Consider the following 18,535-nt stretch of genomic DNA (forward strand, 5'->3'; position numbering starts at 1 on the left):
AACATATTGGATTAATGTATGACCCTACTGAACATGCTATAAATAAAAAAATACATGAAAAATACACTCGAATCATACAACACCATAAATGATACTACCGCTTTGAGATGAAGCTTTTGTTATCTAGGAGCTAGTTAATTTAAAAAATATAAAGCAAAGATATAAAAGGTTAAATCCAATTGGTAGATCATCTCAAAGATACCTTATTTGGGGTGCTGTTCTCTTTATCCTGTTTCTTTGATTTCTGCAATCACGTAATGGATATGATTGATCATGTTCGACACATTTGTGAGAGTACAATACAAAAATATAAGGACATGGTGAGGGTGTTTAGTTAAGTATGAAAATAGGCGTAAACTCGTTAGCAAAGTGATTTTAGACGCCATACAAGACAGACTCTAATAGATAAATAGACAAAGTCAGTTTAGAAAACTGAGATTAAGTTTTGCTAGCTTAGATAAACAATGAGGTCTTTGGAAAAATAAAACTTTTTTCGACATAAATTGCTCACTTATATTTGCAAATCAAATATTAAAATCTTATATTTTAACTTACGTCTATAGCCCTATAATTTAATCAAAATACTTACCCTATAGCAAAGAGTGAATCCAGTCTTATTCAGCATCCAGAAGGGACAGTAGAGGGACAATACTTGCGTGCCCGCAGTGTCCACACTGTGCATGCCGAGGTCCAAGGTCATCAGGGAGGGACTGTCGTGGGACTCAAATGACCAAACTGATAGTTCTGTTTCAGCATCGGGCAGATTCTTTGTGCACACCCAACATTTGTCCAGGTAATTTTGGATCTAGAAAACACATATAAAGCTTTAGGAATGATGACTTCAGATAACGAAGGGGGTGATGAAATGAGTTTTTTTTTCAGCTGTGACATAGGTATGTTTTTTCCGATGGTCCAATCAGTATTGTAGAAGGGAATTAAAATTACCTACAATTTGAGTTGCGCCATGGGGCCGGAAGAAGGCTAATTTTAGTTTAGCAAATATACAGGTATATTTAACCTGTAAATTGTTTTTAACTCGGATACTCCATTAGACAACCGACAAATCGGTAATAACAATTTAATCCCTTTTGAGAAAGTTCGCTGCAGAGATTGTAATAGCCCTACAGCTAGATACGTAGAGTAGTATCAGTCACCATGATGACAACGGACGCCTTGTTGGGCGCGAGATGCGAGAGATGGAACATTTCGCCGGGGCGGAAGCGCTGCGCGCGCTGCAGCCCCAGCTGCGACACCACGACGTCCACGGGCAGGCAGTTCTGCAGCTTCACTGTGGGCTTCAGCACGATGTCGTAGCACGACGACGCGAACGTGTGCCGGTTCGTGTGCTCGTAGAACACCTGCTCCATCTTGCCGACCGCCTACGACATCAAAATTCATTATATATGTTAGAAAATTTTAATTAAATTTAGCGTAGCGTTTAGACAGGCGAAACCTTCAGAAGTGGCTTTAGTTAAGTTGACCTCTTTAATTTGTAGAGACAAGATGGTATTAAATAAACTTACACAGTCCCGAGCGACACGAGTTAAATGAATGATTAAAAAATGTTATGTACGCACACAAAAATATACTTTAAGGATATTCACGCGGGCGAAGCCACGGGCAAAAGTTATTGAAGTTATTTAAAAAATATTCAGTGCATATTTGAAGGTCCATAAGACCCGAGATAAAACAAACGAGTCCATTTAGAGGATATATTTCGAATCGTATAAGAAATAAATGCGTAGTAAATTATTAATTACCCTCAAATAGAATTTCTCGCCACTGTACTTGTCCTTTGAGTCGCATTGCAATAAATGTGAGATGACCACTTCTTGCTGCAATTCCCGCCAAACGAACGGAGACACTGACACCGTGAAACCTAAAATAATAATTTAACACAAATAGTGTTCGTTAGTCATGGCACTGATTTTTTAAGGTATATTTAATAACATTTATTTCCAAGAATCAAATTTCGAAAAAATATTATTATCCTTCCAAAACAATATAAAATCTAAATAAATATGACATCTCAAAAAGGCGAGACAAATTGATATTAGGACATATCAATAAGAGAATAGCGCAGTATACTACCCACATTAAACTACAATATCTGGCAAAATAAATAGATAATTGATTGATTGATTAATAATATTTGGAACTAAAATCGAACAATAATTTATTTCCGAGGCAGTGGAATTTCTCTACCAACCTTCGACAGAGAAGAAGATCTCAGCAGTGGGAGTATGCACGGCCTGCAACGGAAGTCTTAACACTCCCCCTGGCTTTACATCTCCCAATAATCGCACCTCGTTGCCGCTCAGGGTCATGTAGTACACTGACACGTTTACCGCTAGATTGTTGGTTACCTAAAAAGTAAGGAAATCGTTTATAGTTCCCGAGCCATAGAAGATGTATGAAGAGTCAATTTGATTTACAGTCAGAAGATTTAGATTTACTGACAGAAGCTTGTATGGAGTGTTGCCAATTTAGCTAACTGTTCACCCATGTCTATAGGTACTGATATAGGGATATACACACAAATATATATTTATTTAAATTTAAAATCTTCTCTCTTTGTTCGAAATTATAACAGGAACCAACGCCAAGAGAGTTCAAAGGTTCCCACACCGCGACCACTTAGACTGACATGACAAAGCTAACCTGCACCACACTCCTCAAATAGATATGCAAAGCGGCATCCTGCATGATGATGTCGGAGATGAGTCCCCTCGGCTCGATGGCCGCCACATGGGGGATGTTTTTCTCGACCACGTCGGACGTCAGCCGCCGCCCGAGAGGGAAGTAGCGCTTGTCCACGCGTTCCACGGGAATTTCCACTTCGTCATCTAGCTCCACGACCTGGAAGCGAAATGGCTTCGAATATATAACTATTAAGTAGCTCTCTATATCACTTTCCAGCTTTCCAACCATCACCAAAAATCAACTCGATAAATTGCTCAGTTTTGCCCGTGAAAAAAGAACAAACAAAACACATTTTCACATTTATTATGTAATATTTCTTGCACGAGCGAAACAAAATATGACGAATAATATGGTTATCTCTGTCTCGGATCAGGCCATACCAGCACGTTGAGTTTGAGCGAGGGCGCGGGCTCGTTGAGCTTCATGATGTTGAGCGCGCCGTGCTTGAGCTGCAGCGGCAGGCACGCGCCCGGCTCCAGCACCACTTCTCTGCAAACCAACCACACTTTATGGACTTATACTGACTGCCATCCGCGCCAATTACTGTCTTGGAAGTTTATAATGATTCAAACAACGTTTCATCGCATCAAAGTCAAAGTAAAAATATTTTTATTAAAAAACAGGCAATATTCAAATAATCCAGGAGGGGTCCCCAGAGAGAACCTATTAGATCTAACACTCTGGAACTAATTTTATTAGTTGTAAATTTTATAAGAGGACGTCACTGACATTGCAATAGTGGGGCCAACTATCTTGATTTATTTTTTAAATTTAAATTTATATATCACTTTGTATGACAATCAGACGAGCAAAGAAAGAAAAATCTAGTTGTAACCTGTAATTTGACGAAACGAACTCGTCTGTGAGGAAGACTGAGAAATCGTGATTCTTCTCCAACAACAGTTTGACGGTGAGTCCTGTGCAGTTGTGGAGGACGTACGGCGCGCCAAGGAACTTCTTTTCAATGTCCTTTAAAAATAAATTTTTGCTTCGTATTAGAATTTTTCAAATTTTCTCTGGGTAAATTCCATAATAAACCCAAATCATGTCTTTACATAATGCATACACATGTCAGAGACAATTTTCATGAATATATGAAAATATATAATATAAAAAAGTACTTACATCGGTAGTTCTGGTTCGAGAAGTTGAGGTGTTTTCTAACTCCGTAACGGCTGCAGAGAATGAGTTTCCTAGTTGAGTCAACACCTAAAACAATGAAAAACACGAGATGGTAAACAATGCTGACGAATCAAAGCACATAACCTATTTTTTAATATCTTATTTATATTAACGAAGGTTCCCAAATAACGTTTAAATTGAATATCACATTGGTTACCTCCATGCCAGTCCTGGTGAGAGTGATCTCCAGCGGCTCACTGCTGGAGATGGTGACCGTCTTGTCGGGCAGTCGCTGCGCCACATTTTGTATGTTTGTCGCTTCGTCTGTCTGGTCGATCATTAGCTTCGAATCTTGGGTACGCATCACCATCTGATAAAATGAAAAAAATAATACTTTTAATATATTATTATAGTCTTGCTAATAATAAAATACCGAAATAAAGAAAACTGTGTCAAAATAAACAGAGTACGTAAAAAGTTCCAACAAATATTTGTCGACGCTGGGAATCGAACTCAGGACCTCAATCTGTTGTGATGGTGGCTGACGTGGTAGCCACTACGCTACGGAGGTCGTCAATTTCGTTCTGCCATATACTTGTACTTAACATTACACTATACATTAATTGTCGGGCAATGAGTACCTCCATGTTGAGTTCCCAGGGCACGTGCTTGTACTGCGCGTCCTGCATCACCTCCACGGGCTCGATGAGCGGCTCCCACACGCCGCGCTCGATGTTGTAGAACGACACCTGCATCGCCCACGTCGACGTCATGTAGAACTGAAAACGTACATTTTATTTTTATATTCCATTGCATAAATTGGCACTGGAAAAGAAAATAAATAAATGGGCAACACTCAAAGTACATAGGTAAATAAATGGACAACAATCAACCACCACACAATACACATTAAGCACTGAGCTTATCTCTTATGCGCAGCAGAAAGCTCATATAGCAGAAAATCAAAAAACATTTCCTTTTTTTTAAGTTATTAATAACTATTTTTTAGCTTGTATTAAAGTTTAACACAAACCATACAATACTCGATGTCGCCATGACATTATGTCCTCAATATTGTAATGGTTCGTTTTTTACACACAGCGTCAACGCTTTGAATAAAACGAGGAACATGCAAATAATGCGAATGCGAGAACAAAACAAATTCATGTCCTAAATGTCTTATTACTTATGTGATTTATATTTTTTTAGTTTTCTCTAAATCAGGAATGCTTTTCAAGTCAATCGCACAAGTTCCGTGGTAGAAAAATGGTACAATGAAATTTTTATAATAAAATCAACACTCACGTTAGAACTCCAATCTGTGAGTTGTCCGCTGAGGGAAGCCTGCATGACCAACACGGGAATAGTTTCAGTTCCGATCTCCATTTCAAACGAGAGCACTATGGAAGGACTGGACAGAAGACAGATCTCGCCAGATGGCGCTGGCGTTTCAACCACCTCCGCCTCTTCTTCGTACGCGAGCGCGTCGCTTGCTTCCTCTGTCAATTCGAGGAAATTAAATAAATACCATTAATAAATCCTAAGGATCTTGTATTGTAATGATTAAAAAACAATACATACCGGCTTTCAAGAACCAGTGGTCGCTGCTTTTGAACGGCTGCATATCCCACAGTTTGCTGTAGAACACAGTTTTGTTCTCTTGCTCCGTGTCGTCCTCATCGCCGCTAGTGATTGTCGCCATTACGCGGTTCAGGAGTGATATCACATCTGGAATGCAACAATGAAAATTTTACGTTTTTTAACGAAAATTAAAGTGAGAAATGCACACAATACAAATATATCCAAATCCTCACAAACCCCAAATAATATGATAAGTTTTTTCAGATATTGATGAAAATATTCGTAAATTTTTTCCCATTTTATTTCATATCAAGCCAAAATCATTAAATGTTACTAGCATTGGTATTTAGTCATTCAAAAGAATTGAAGTGTAGCCAAGTATTTTCGAAAAGATTGCGAAGTCTTCCTCCTGAAAATCTTCCTAATTATTATAGTAACAAAAAACTACCTGGAGACATGGTGATCTTGATATCAGATATAGCGATGTCGATGTGCATGCCACAGTCGGGCGGCTGCGACAGCGCCAGCGACAGCGACGCCGGCGACAGCAGGTAGCGCGGCTGAGTGTTGGCCGCGCTCGCTCTGGACAACGGCCGCACCACCATCTGCAGGCCGGAAATACCCCCGTCTGCTACCATTCGTTCGGCCGTTTTGCGCAGTTTGAAACGCGCCTCCATCTACAAAGTTTGCTTGTTAATTTTATTCGAACACACAGACTTATGAAAATAATGTAAAAGAAGTGTTTACAAAGAATAGTATCTTATCTCTTAGATGCTGACTCACGTTAAGAACAAGCGCGTCGCACTGCTTCTGTTCGAGCGACTCCACGAGAATAATATCTGGTTGTTCTATCTTGATGTTGACGGTCATCATGGCCGTAGACGTCGCTTGCTCCTGCAGCGCTGGCCCGGAAATGTTTGATTGAGCTTTCTAAAACATAAATAAGTATAATCTCACCATAAATTAGTTCAAAAATATCCCGACATTTAATGTCTAAGAATACTCGATTTAGCTATCAAGCATTCCTATCCTGCGCCACTTTTTACCACTAGGTTCTTAGGACGGTATTGTGGATTTGTAAGTTATATAAGTTAAAATAAATAAACTTACATTGACGCTAGCAATGGACTTCTCTTGTAACGATTTCACCGGCTTGACTTCGTCCTTCATTTTGGGTTTTGGCACATCTTCAGCTAGGCCGGTGGTGATGAACTCCGCAATCTTATTCATGAAATCCATCGCGAGTATCAAGTTGAAACTGAATATCCTCATGTCGACTGTGGGAAAACAATCATTAAACTTAACATCAATGTTTTTTTTTCTATAGCTGGGTCACAATATAGAAACTACTGTGTGTAGAAAACTGGAAAGAACTAAGAGACTAACGGGAAACATAAGAAATTTGCTCAAGTGCGAAGCAGGTAAACGTTAGAAAATAAAATAAACTAGGTATACCTCGCGGAAATGTATATAAATGGACAATATCCGCTAAACTTTTATATGTCTCCAGATAGATAAAAGTGAAATACATTACTTACTGAATGTATCCGAGCGTTTCAAAGTATACGTGATGTCGATCATGCTTCGTATCTTATCGTGCGCTTGCATAAGAACAGAGTCGTCTTGGTTTTCAACAACCTCTTTCTTCTCGCGGCGACGCTCCAAGTATCTTCATGAAAAATAAAAATGAAAATTCTTGTGTATTCCAGGTCAGTATATAATGATAAGTAAGATGATTTACTACGAATATTCATTACCTTTTTTTGTATTTTAAAACACCACCCTTTCCCCTTTTTTATTTGGTCCAAAGTTCCAAATTACGTCCGCCTGTCGTTACTTAGCAAATTATGCAATCAAGTTTAAAATCCTTGTGAGGCTATGTGTATACGTATAAGTCTACTGGACGGATTGTTATGAAATTTGGTACGCGGGTAGAATATAACCTGGAATAACACTTTGGGTACTCGAAATTCCCACGGGAGCGAAGCCCCAGGGCGAAGCTAGTACATAAATAAATACCTAGTAATCTTAGCGCCCCGTCCGGGCCTGGTGTCGTCGAGCGTGCAGTCCACCAACAGCACAGACGTGTGCATGGAGTTGTCCGAGAACATGCGGCCCTTGATCGACAGCAGCGCGAGGCAAAACCGAGCCAACTCCACGTCTTTCACGAACATCGACTTCTCCTCCTGTCAACCAATAGCTTTTATTAATTACACTAACGCATCGTCCCGGTTTCACTCGGGTAAAACCATAATAAATTATACACCTAAGGTATTGCTGTATATTCAACTGAAAAAGTATATATAAACAGAATAGATTTACTTACATTGACAGTATTTAATAAATCTATCACAAAACTGTCCATAGTGAACGCGAATTTGATAGTCATCCTTGGCATCTTCTCCTCTTTGTCTTCTCTGTTCACAGTGACAACAGTGGCGGTAGATTTGGCAGCGATGCGGCTGGTTTGACTCTTAACGGTGGCCCGCGATGTTATCTTGGACACTGGTGGAGCTTTCGACTCCTCAGCTTTCTTCTGACCCTCTTGTAGGTTTTGGTGTAGGATTTTCATGATGCTCTTGTAGTCACTGTGGCCGACTGTAATCTGAAATACACCATGGCTAACGTAATACATAACATAAACAGAGCTTCAAACAAAATATTTTGTATAATAAAACATGTCTGTAGTAGTAGTTTGATCAAAAATTATAAAATACTTATTAAATAGCATACAAAACAGATTGCAATCATATGGTGTACTTGTATATCAGTTTAAAGATGTAGTTTGTTCTAATTCTTAATTTAACAAATATGAGTTTATCCTCCGGCTCAGTATGCCATAGAATAAACTTTTCCTGTCATTGAAATATATCGATAAACGATACGAGTAATATGTATTAACAAATACTTACAGCTATCGTCTTCATTCGGCCGGATACATCCAAATCTGGCAAGGACTCGTACCAGGAAGACAGGCTGCGTTTCACCATCAGCCTGAAACTGGTCGGCCGCAACAGTTTCCTCTCCAGGCCTATCGTGTCCTCGTCCACCAAACGTACGCACGATACTTTCATGTCTTCTAAGTCGAGGGTTAATTCGTCGATTGTCACCTTGTTTCTGACGTCCTGGTGAATACTTATAACATTATACATAGCTTTTTTAAACTTACATCTTAATTCCACGTAATTTGAACAGTTACTTATTTGAAAATCATATTTTTCATGCATTATGTCTCTCATCTATTGTAGTTGGTGCTCTTCATTATTGTGTACAGCAATGCATTTAAAACTGACACACATAAAACATACCTTTGGACAATTTCCTACAAATTGCTTGCAATTTTTTAATTAAATAAAAAAATATGATCGAGAATACTTACAGAAATCATAGGCGCTACGTCAATGAACTTATTATTCACATTCATGTGACCAAAATCTACAAGCATAGCGTCCAAACTCTTGGAATTTTCTGGAATCACAATGATGGGCGCGTCCAGACGAATTTTTAGGCGTACTTTGGTAGAATTTTGATACGCCGTTTGTACGTTAGTACGAGCCGCATCCGCCGCTTGCGTAGACGCTTCTATAATAGCCTGCTGCGCTGTTTGAAAGTTGTTCAAGAATTCCTGCAAAAAATATTATATAGTGTACTATATAATATTTTGACTTCGACTACATGAAATGTTTCAGTGAGTGTGTGTGTCGTACAACTTTAAATCAGGTTCGTTTATCCTTCATCACTAATCGACGTCACAGTGACTCCGATTGTGAAAAACGGTGTGGCATCTGCACCGTGTTCCTGGATATATTCATGTAGCTAATGTTCGTGCAGCTTCAACTTTTATGAGACTTTTATGTCTGAAATATAGATTGATGTCAGTGACTCACCAGCATAGAGTTGACGAACCAATTGAGGAACACGATGCGCAGACAGTTGATCTGTGCGTCGATGGACATGTTTACATCGCTCACTTTCGGATGCTGTTCCACGTTGTACATGACGACTTGCACGTTCATCACATCGCCGCCAAGTACTTTTATTATCTGCGAAAACATGACAAACATTTTTTTTATGTACAAAGTATTACTTTTATAATATGTCTGGAAACTTTGAATACACTAATCATGAATGTCAGAATGCCCACGGAAACTAAGTTCCATGGTACAGTTAGTTAATTTTCGACATAGTAATGTAAAATTTATTAAACGTCTTAAAAGTAACTTTTCAACAATAGATTATTAACAGCCGTTTACCTCTTTGTGTATAGTTTCAGGATTAAGATCGTTAACTTTGATCGATCCAATAGCACAATCGACCTGCGTATAGGAACTCTTCAGTACAAGGCCGGCTGTGCCACCGTGTAAATAGACCGCTGCCAGCGGACGGCGGTCCGTTGCGAATCCGATCTCTATGGTCCCCAGCTTAGCGTTCACTTTCAATTGAATACTCTCCACTTGCTTTTGCTGTGCCAGCTTTGCGATGTTCACTGAAAATAAATGTAGGTATTACAATTAATCTATGGTTCTATGCTTGGTTCTTTCTAATTACAAAGAATGATATCTACCATTTCAATATAGAGTCAATCACCCGTTGTTGATTGACTTGACTAACAGACTCAGGTCATAATATTGACATCAGGACGAGTTCAATTTTGAAATTCGAGCTGTTTACTAACTTAATTAAAATTACAGTCACGTTAACACTTCATCATGTATTTATTTAAATATTATCGTTCATACGTACAGTCTGACAAGTGATGAAAATAAATAAGGGCGCTGTCTCCTGTTGGTTGGCAACATTGTGTGTTTATCAACCATTTTTGGCCATTCATTTGGTATTGCATTAGCAAAAAAATTTAGTTTGTTTAAAATCCATTATCTTCACTTTCATGCCAGGCTGTATATTTAATAATATTCGCCATAAATAACTTATATCACTTACAAATAGGGAATTTTATCATGCCTACCTTTAGATTTTGTAGATGTGTATTCCTCATCTTCCATGATTGTGTCTAGGGGACCAGCATTGGCCGTTCTGTCCACTGTACTTTGAATGATTTGAAGTCTTGTCTAAAAAAGATAAATCAAGATTTTGAGGGGAAAAACAAGTATTTTTATATTTAAAAAAAATGTGAAGCAGAAAATGTAGGAAATGAATCACTTAAAATTATAATAGCTTAAATTCAGACAAAAGAAATGGGTATAACTCTATAAGCAAATTTAACTAAAAATGTAACTTACCTGATATTCATTAACAATAAGTAATATTTCTTGAAGACTTTGCAAATGGAGCAGTAATTTCAAATTAGCCAAATCTAATTCAATCAATTGCTCAACCGATGCGTAGTAACTTCTGAATTCGGGACATTTCTTGTCGACCTGAAATAAATACATGTTAAAATCTAGATTAATCAAAGTTATTATCATTATATCATTTGAAGATCTATCTATTCCAACTTATGATATAAGCTAATAAAAGAATCTATACATATTGCATAATACTCACATTACAATAGCTGAATGTAAATAGATACTGGTTGCTTATGCTATCGGTATCGGATTGCACGGAAGGCAAGCTATTCGGCGGCGTGTCGAGTATGTTGACCACCTTATGCCCTATTCTGTGATGTTGCAACTGCACGGCTCCCAGACGCAACTTGGTTTCCAACATGTATGTCTTCTGAGTCGCAGTCAATTCCAATAATGTTAAAGTGAAAACTAGCAGTTTGTCGTACCCTTCACTCGTTTTCACGGTTGGCCGGTTTATACTTAAGACGAGATCTGGTAAAAAACATTTTAAACATTTTATCCTACAAGCTTTTCGTGTTAGTTTATTAGTAAAGTGTTGTGTGTGCAGGGATATGTCGTAGGACAGATACGAACATTGCTTCAGAATCGAATTGTCAATGAAACGTTAACTGTGGACTAAACGATGTCCTACTTTTGTAATTTTTCTGGTGACCGCAATAAGTACCTTTCATAATAAAGAAGGCCTCGACCTCTGTCAGCTGCACGGATGGGTCCTCATTTTGCTTAATTGTGCGAGCTTTGTCACGTTTTTGCTTCTCCACAGGGTCTAAATATTTCAGTAGCGATAGACTTGATCCCTTCGATTCGCCAGGCTGAAAAAAAGACAATTTGAAAAAATGTATAATAAAAACTTAGTTACAAAATCTTTGAGCTATTATTTAGGTTCGTTGCAAGATTACCTTTAGTGAATGTATGAACCCATTAAAGTGAGGATCAATGAAAAAATATTAAATACTAAAATATAATTTTAAAAATACGTAAAAGAAATATTCCTCTTGTGTATAAGGACATATCGGACGAAACATTCGTAATCTAGTCAATAATAATTGATCTAGTCAATTATGTCATGTTGAAATCAAGATTTAAATCAGAAATGTCATTATTAATAAAACTTACGATCATATTCTATGTATTCTTCGAAACTACCTTATGACAATGTACCTAATACTAAATACTCTAATTTTCAACTTATATCAATTTCAAACACTAACAAGATATTCCAACACCAACAAAAGACGTGACGTGATGACTAATCAATGATGATACGTAGTTAGTATACTTGGCTAAATGATAAACTTTTTATAACAGTTTACCCCATCACGAAAGTCTCCATGTACCACGATACTCTGGTCAATCGTTCTTCCACTTATCATATATGCGATTTTGAAACTTAACAGCTTAGAGCAACAAAAAAATAAAAAGATTAAATAAAAGTTAAAACATTGGAGCGCAAAATAGATAATAAAAAGATATCATGAAAAAAGAACAGTATCATATTTCTTTCAACCAGTCAACAAATGGACTAGAAGATATGGTCAAGTGTTTGCCCTTGTTGCAACTATTGTCATATATTAATCTTTTCCTCTTACTATTGACAGTCTTATTGTGAAAGCGCTTTGCTCCGATAATCTCGCTAAAGTATAATCCACCACCTGTCATAAAAATTGCAGCATTACAACGATATCGTAGACTCCTAGATATAGAATATATTTAGTAATCTAACTTTTTCTCCCTTACGTAAGATCGGCTCTCAGTATGTAAGTTCCTTCTATTTCAATCGATACTTTCTTCATATCATATTAGACAAACTTTTGTCTATTATTTCTATGATCTTCACTTATTTTTTTTAAATCGAAGTCTCTATTCCATTCTTTTTAAATCGAAGTCTCTGTTCGTCGGTATCCTAACATATAACTATCTAACTTATGATTCACTACTGGTGCTAATTCCATACTTCTCTTACAAAATCATTTTGTATTTTCTATAGTAGTATCAGTACATTTAGTATCAGTAGATTACATTTTGGCATCAAATACATCTTTAACAAGTAGGCATTAACTGTTAACTTCGACTGAGGGTAAATTACACAAGTTAACTTTTTAGAAGGAATTTATCATAACACAATTTATTTTATCCCAATTTTAATTGAAACGAAGGAGAAAGCACACACAAGAAAATGTAATAATATAAGTGCTAATAATATTTGAGAAAAATCACCTTGAGTTGAGTTGATTCATCAGATTTCGGAAGAGGCATACCCACTATTATTTCACACAGTGTTAATAACCTGTAAACAAATGAAATTTATAAAACCTATGTAAATATCTCTCTCTCTCTCTCTCTCTCTCTAGTGACTAAGTGGGAATGGGTTACAAAAAGCACCAATCCAAACAGGTATAAAATAATTTTAAATATATATATTTTTAGCAATATATATTGTGACAACAAAAGACAAGATGCTGATTCTTACGTGATGAATATTTTACAAAATGGAATAGAAATTAAACAAATAATCAAAACTAACGACACGGAAAACTAGACAATTTCTCACCGGTCTTCCGAAACATTGATAACAATCGTGTCCAGTTCACCCCTGACTTTGATTTTGGGCATGCGCGGGTCGTCCGTGATCAGACACTTGTGTATCTGTATGGTGAGGTTAGTGGGCTGTAACAGATGCAGCGGAGTCGCTTCGTTCGACGCGATCGCGGACGGCCAATCTTCGTCTGGTAACGCTATTACTACCTAGCATGAAATATAATAAGTTTAGAGATGATTCAACTATAATTGACTTTTTAGTTATTAAATCATATGAAATAAATAGATTAAAAATAGGAAAAATATGAAATTGTACTTGACATATAATACACCGAAAGAGCAGATTTTTCCCTTTGGCACCAAAGATATTTAGATAAACCTCGACTGTTATACTTATTGTTCTTGAATTTGTAGATGTCGTCACTTCAATTTACAAAAAGCCGAAGTAAGTAATAATATTAAGGATTAGAAAGATAGAAAATTACAAATTTGAGAATCCTAGAGTAATAATAACTAGTATATATAGTACCTGTATCTCAGTGAGCTGCAGCGCCATCTTGTCGTAACTATGCAAAGTGATTTCGCGGATGATGTCGTCGTCCGCCAGCCCGTCGCAATACAGTTTGTGGACATCCAGAGCGCTAGAACGAGGCTCCGACTTCACACTGATCGCACCCAACTTCATTACTACGCAAGCTTCTCCGCTAAAATGAGGTAATAAATTATTTAAGAGTAAAGAAAAACAGGAAAAAATGACCACTTGTATCGGAGGTACAATGCAAATTCAGAAAATTAAATTTTAAATTAAAAGCGAATTTCGTATTCATTGAACTAAATTGTTATAAAAATTGACGATAATTCATTTACGTATATACTTATTTAAGTTTGTAATATACTTTAAAAAAGTTACATTACAAACATTAAAATAAAATATACTATTATATAATATATATATATATATATATATATATATATATATATATATATATATATATATATATATATATATATATATATATATATATATATATATATATATATATATATATATTGCTTTATAATTATATAAATTGATAATGCTTCATACATGATATAATTTCTTACCCCTTGTAAGTTCCCGTCTGCGGTACAATGATATAAGAAGCAGCGATGTCGATATCGATATCGATGAATGTGTGGTTTTGGACTGCATACTGCATGCCTAGTGCAGACTTCTCTTTCAAATCCGACAACTTGTTTCCTGCGACTACTTGTAAGCTGTAAAAGTTATTTTGTAATTTAATTTTGTTTTAAGCCATTATCACTAGGTTGCTAAACCTATGTCTGTACAAAATGTATGCTCCTAATTTGATTTCAAAAAAATTTCTCTGAAGAGTTTAATCCTTGGGATATCCCATCCTGGATATACAATCTAGTCATGCTTGTCTAATATATTGTATAAATGTGTAGAGTTTTACGAAATTATCAATAGTGAAATTAAACAATTTGGGTTTATTTTCCATGGCGAAGTCGTTAGACTTTGTTCTTGCATATAAGCTGTTAAGCTTATATGCAAGAACAGGGTTTGTTTTGAATCATAAAGTACTCACACATATTTATATTTACTTATGGTATTAATGGACTTACGTAGACAAAGCCGTGGACTCCGTGGGTGGTTTGAACACCTCCACAATTTCTATGACTGTTTGAGCATCATAGACTATTTGTAGCGGACGCGCCGAGACTTTTACCCTTTGATCACACTTGCCATCTAAAAATATGCAATACAGACTATTGATCACATCGCCAAACCTGTTTCACTATTTGTTGATAAAGTATCTGATAGCCTAAATATTCAACAGATAGTGTTAAAATTGTGCTTCACAAGTGTTGGAGACAGGCCAATCACGTCAGGCAGATTTATCTAGCAGTTAGTTTTGATTTGTTAGATTTACAATATCATATTATATCCAAAAATTTAAAAAAAATAGAAGTGTGACGGTGATATGTCATCATCCGTTATCGCATCAAAAATTAATTTATGTATCATCGAAGTGAGGGTGTTATGTTTGAGTTAAAAAAGATTTGTTTTCTTTTTTGTCTGACTACGGCGAAGCAATAAGAAGAGTTATGTACATTTACTTATTTACATTAGTCAAGTGTAAGAAAACAAAACTCGGAAAACTAGCATGGTTTTGGACACCCAAAAGCTGTTGTGTGACTTACCGAGTGGTTTGGTTTCGAACACGACGTTAAGAAGATTGATGTCCTGGGTGACCTCTTTGGAGATGACCAGTTGCGGCACGAAGTCTTCCTGCTCCACGCCCGTCACGGTGAACGATTGCATTTCGACGTCCACTCTAAAATGTTTAGAGATTTATTTTCTTAAAAAATATGTTGCGGTCTAATAATTATACTGAGTTATATAATATAATGAGAATAATCATACCAAAAACAAAATGAAACTTGCCTAAGAGCATTAGCGCTAGGCCTCTGTTGCAAATCCACGACCACGTTATCCACACATGCCTTCAGGACTTCCACGTCATCTTTGACAGCCACTTGTAGACGATCCAGCCTGAAGTTGCCCACAACCGCGACGTACTCCACCGGCAAATGTAGAGGAGCGGTGTTTTCTTGGTAGTCTATGGCACGGAACAACTTCTCCTTCTCTTCTGGTGTCATTGCCTTTTCGAATTGTTTCACTGGAAACACATAGTTGTATATTTTGTGGCCATTACATTTTTTAGTCTGAACTTAACAGCGTGAGCTAATTTTCAAGGATATCAAACACTACATTTTACAGATTCGCCCGCGTATATGTCCAACCACACGCCTGCACAGTAGTTGTAGTTAAAAAGTATAGGTACTTACTAATAGCAGTGCCTTCTGAGAGCTCATCATCTTTAGAGCCGCTTGAGAACCAGCCACCGAACCACCCGCGCGTCTTCTTCGCTTCTTCTTCCAGTTTGCCTAGCCTTTCAACCTGACAAGAAAAAAATAAAACTAGTGACGACCAAATAGGACTGTGGAACTGGGGCAAATTATAATTGTGTAACAATATCACCTCTTGCAACATGTCAGATACTTAAAAAAGTGGACTTAGAACGACATCGTAAGAGCAAAACCAAAGGGTGGCTACCCTATATAATGAGAATACTAAAAAAATAAAAGCTGCAAATACATTTATCCGCGAACCGCGCGCGATACGCGAATATGGACGCTTTTGTGCACGAGTTTTTATCATCCTGTCTGAAAGGCCCAAAGAGTTCACGTTTGGATAGATTGATATACCTATTGTAGATATATCAACTGTATATTTTGAATGATTTTGAGTACTTAAATAAATTATATCGGCCTTGCACCTCCACATATCTCTTTACCTTCAAGCTAACATTTTCGGTACAGTACACAATTTGAGAGAGGTAATATATATATCTAAATAAACATAGATGATGTCGTAACGAACCTCCATCTCTATCCGTTGCCTGATAACCACCAAGTTGAACAAATCTAGTTTTTTCTCCGCCTCATTAATTATGCACTGTTGTTCAGAATTGATCTTCGAATTGCTCAATTTGCACTGGTAAGCCGTCGCGTAATTTTTACACAGCGTCCTGTGATTCAACATGTGAGTCCAGTCCCAGTTCCTGCGCCGTCTGCGCACCTTATCTTCCAATATACATATGTATGCGAATTTCCACCATTCTTTGAAGTGACCTCTGTATGATTTTAAGTCTGGGCGGTATTTTCTGGAAGAATGTTAACATCGTTTATTGATAAATAAATAAAAACAGAATTTACATTACATTTGGCTGCTAAAAATAATGTGAATAATGAAAACTAAATATTTCTGATAAACTTAACTGAGGATAAGCTCGTCGGTATTGAAGATTTTAGACATCCCTTTTAATTATTGAAATATCACATCCTCGTGTTCAAAACTATTATTTCGTTTTATGGAAATAAGGTTCAAGATACTACAATATTTATTAAATCGGAATTCCATTTTCAACCAATTTGCTAACAAAATTACATCAGCAATGTAAAACCAAACATTTCTGACCTACTTATTAAACAAAGTGTACTCATTGGCAGGTCACATTACAGGCTAGCATTGCTTGAACTGTAGTCAAAACGTTTCGTAAAGACTATAAGGATCGATACTAAGTGGTCAATTAGTAGTTTTATTAACAGACCTGTAAGGTGCAGCTTTGTTCATTCTGTCCATGGAGTCAGCCAGCAGAGTCATGTCTCTGTATTGTGATTTAGTCAGATTCACCGACAGTTGCTCCATGTGAAGGTTTAATATAACTTTTGGTATACTAAACTTTGGTACGTCGCCTTCTGGCTTTCGGTTTAATTTTAGTTTGGCAGTGGCATTTATTGGACCCAAAACTGTAACAAATTATTTGAAATCAGAGATGGTTTATGCCCGGTCAACAACATTTACATGTATAATTTAAAATTTGCAAACAGAAATTGTGATATATGAATATACAAGTACATAAATTATTTACCATAGTCATATGACTTTGGTTGTGAGGATTTCGTGGCAATCTCTTTTGACAATTTGGATTGTATATCCAATGGGTTGCATTTCGAATAAAACTCGGTGGTTGGGTTCCAGTACATTGCCAAACCTTCTAAATGAAGTATCTGAAAATAAAACGAGGTAATGTGGACATTGTGATACAAATATAATGTAAAATTGTTGTTTTGAGAACTTTGACTATATTGACTTCATCAACAAGTCTTAAATGAAAATAAACTATGTTTCGCACTCGTAAAAACATAGAACGCGTTGCGCGATAATTGTTGCCAAATTGATAATAGCTAATTGCCAAACCTAGCTGAGCTACAAATGCGACAAAACAGCTCGACGCAAAGCGGTGCGACGACAACGTATGCATTTACGTGTGACCTTTTGTCGCCATAATCTATACATACGTATAGCGTAGCTTCGCTTCGTGTATTATTGAAACGCAGCAAGAACCGTGGAGTTAAAGTTATGTATCATATATAAAGTATATTAAATACTAGCGCCATCATCACACTTTTATCAATATATTTTATTTCACGATTAAAAAACATAGGTACTTAAAATATTTTTTATTTAAATTACTTTCTATTGCTACACTAGGTAAAAAATATAAAAATCATGGTGGCGATAGTGTGCGTCTATACAGCGCCTAATTGTTCATCATATTTAACAATGAATGCAAGAAATCACTTAATGTCGTCTTCGCAGAGCCCCGAAAGTAACTGGGACACATGAATATAAGAGAAAAACGTATTTATAA

The 18,535-nt window shown here is 36.7% G+C and overlaps 1 protein-coding gene across 6 annotated transcripts in view; it reads right to left on the reverse strand.

Moving 5' to 3' along the window:
- The window catches only part of Vps13 (Vacuolar protein sorting 13), a 38,137-nt gene that overhangs the window by 15,817 nt on the left and 3,785 nt on the right, over positions 1–18,535 (reverse strand). For 4 of the 6 annotated variants that reach the window (XM_053748265.2, XM_053748263.2, XM_053748262.2 and 1 more), the window contains exons 5-42: positions 17,753–17,891; positions 17,432–17,630; positions 16,702–16,984; positions 16,107–16,218; positions 15,710–15,937; positions 15,459–15,599; positions 14,880–15,003; positions 14,358–14,510; positions 13,783–13,957; positions 13,267–13,460; positions 12,933–13,002; positions 11,380–11,527; positions 10,912–11,186; positions 10,647–10,784; positions 10,373–10,475; positions 9,660–9,892; positions 9,294–9,449; positions 8,786–9,031; positions 8,319–8,531; positions 7,733–8,011; positions 7,426–7,592; positions 6,945–7,075; positions 6,517–6,683; positions 6,190–6,336; positions 5,855–6,083; positions 5,407–5,553; positions 5,131–5,324; positions 4,467–4,604; positions 4,043–4,195; positions 3,829–3,912; positions 3,539–3,672; positions 3,084–3,192; positions 2,662–2,859; positions 2,210–2,366; positions 1,761–1,879; positions 1,155–1,379; positions 590–805; positions 203–244 (exon numbers count right to left, since the gene is read on the reverse strand). In XM_053748265.2, the coding sequence (XP_053604240.1) occupies positions 203–244; positions 590–805; positions 1,155–1,379; positions 1,761–1,879; positions 2,210–2,366; positions 2,662–2,859; positions 3,084–3,192; positions 3,539–3,672; positions 3,829–3,912; positions 4,043–4,195; positions 4,467–4,604; positions 5,131–5,324; positions 5,407–5,553; positions 5,855–6,083; positions 6,190–6,336; positions 6,517–6,683; positions 6,945–7,075; positions 7,426–7,592; positions 7,733–8,011; positions 8,319–8,531; positions 8,786–9,031; positions 9,294–9,449; positions 9,660–9,892; positions 10,373–10,475; positions 10,647–10,784; positions 10,912–11,186; positions 11,380–11,527; positions 12,933–13,002; positions 13,267–13,460; positions 13,783–13,957; positions 14,358–14,510; positions 14,880–15,003; positions 15,459–15,599; positions 15,710–15,937; positions 16,107–16,218; positions 16,702–16,984; positions 17,432–17,630; positions 17,753–17,891 (6,366 nt within the window). The remainder of the gene's footprint in view (positions 1–202; positions 245–589; positions 806–1,154; positions 1,380–1,760; positions 1,880–2,209; positions 2,367–2,661; positions 2,860–3,083; positions 3,193–3,538; positions 3,673–3,828; positions 3,913–4,042; positions 4,196–4,466; positions 4,605–5,130; positions 5,325–5,406; positions 5,554–5,854; positions 6,084–6,189; positions 6,337–6,516; positions 6,684–6,944; positions 7,076–7,425; positions 7,593–7,732; positions 8,012–8,318; positions 8,532–8,785; positions 9,032–9,293; positions 9,450–9,659; positions 9,893–10,372; positions 10,476–10,646; positions 10,785–10,911; positions 11,187–11,379; positions 11,528–12,932; positions 13,003–13,266; positions 13,461–13,782; positions 13,958–14,357; positions 14,511–14,879; positions 15,004–15,458; positions 15,600–15,709; positions 15,938–16,106; positions 16,219–16,701; positions 16,985–17,431; positions 17,631–17,752; positions 17,892–18,535) is intronic. The other 2 variants (XM_053748267.2, XM_053748264.2) reach the window with 1 other exon arrangement.

This window comes from Plodia interpunctella, chromosome 7 (assembly GCF_027563975.2).
Source record: "Plodia interpunctella isolate USDA-ARS_2022_Savannah chromosome 7, ilPloInte3.2, whole genome shotgun sequence".
In the NCBI taxonomy this organism is placed as follows: domain Eukaryota; kingdom Metazoa; phylum Arthropoda; class Insecta; order Lepidoptera; family Pyralidae; genus Plodia; species Plodia interpunctella.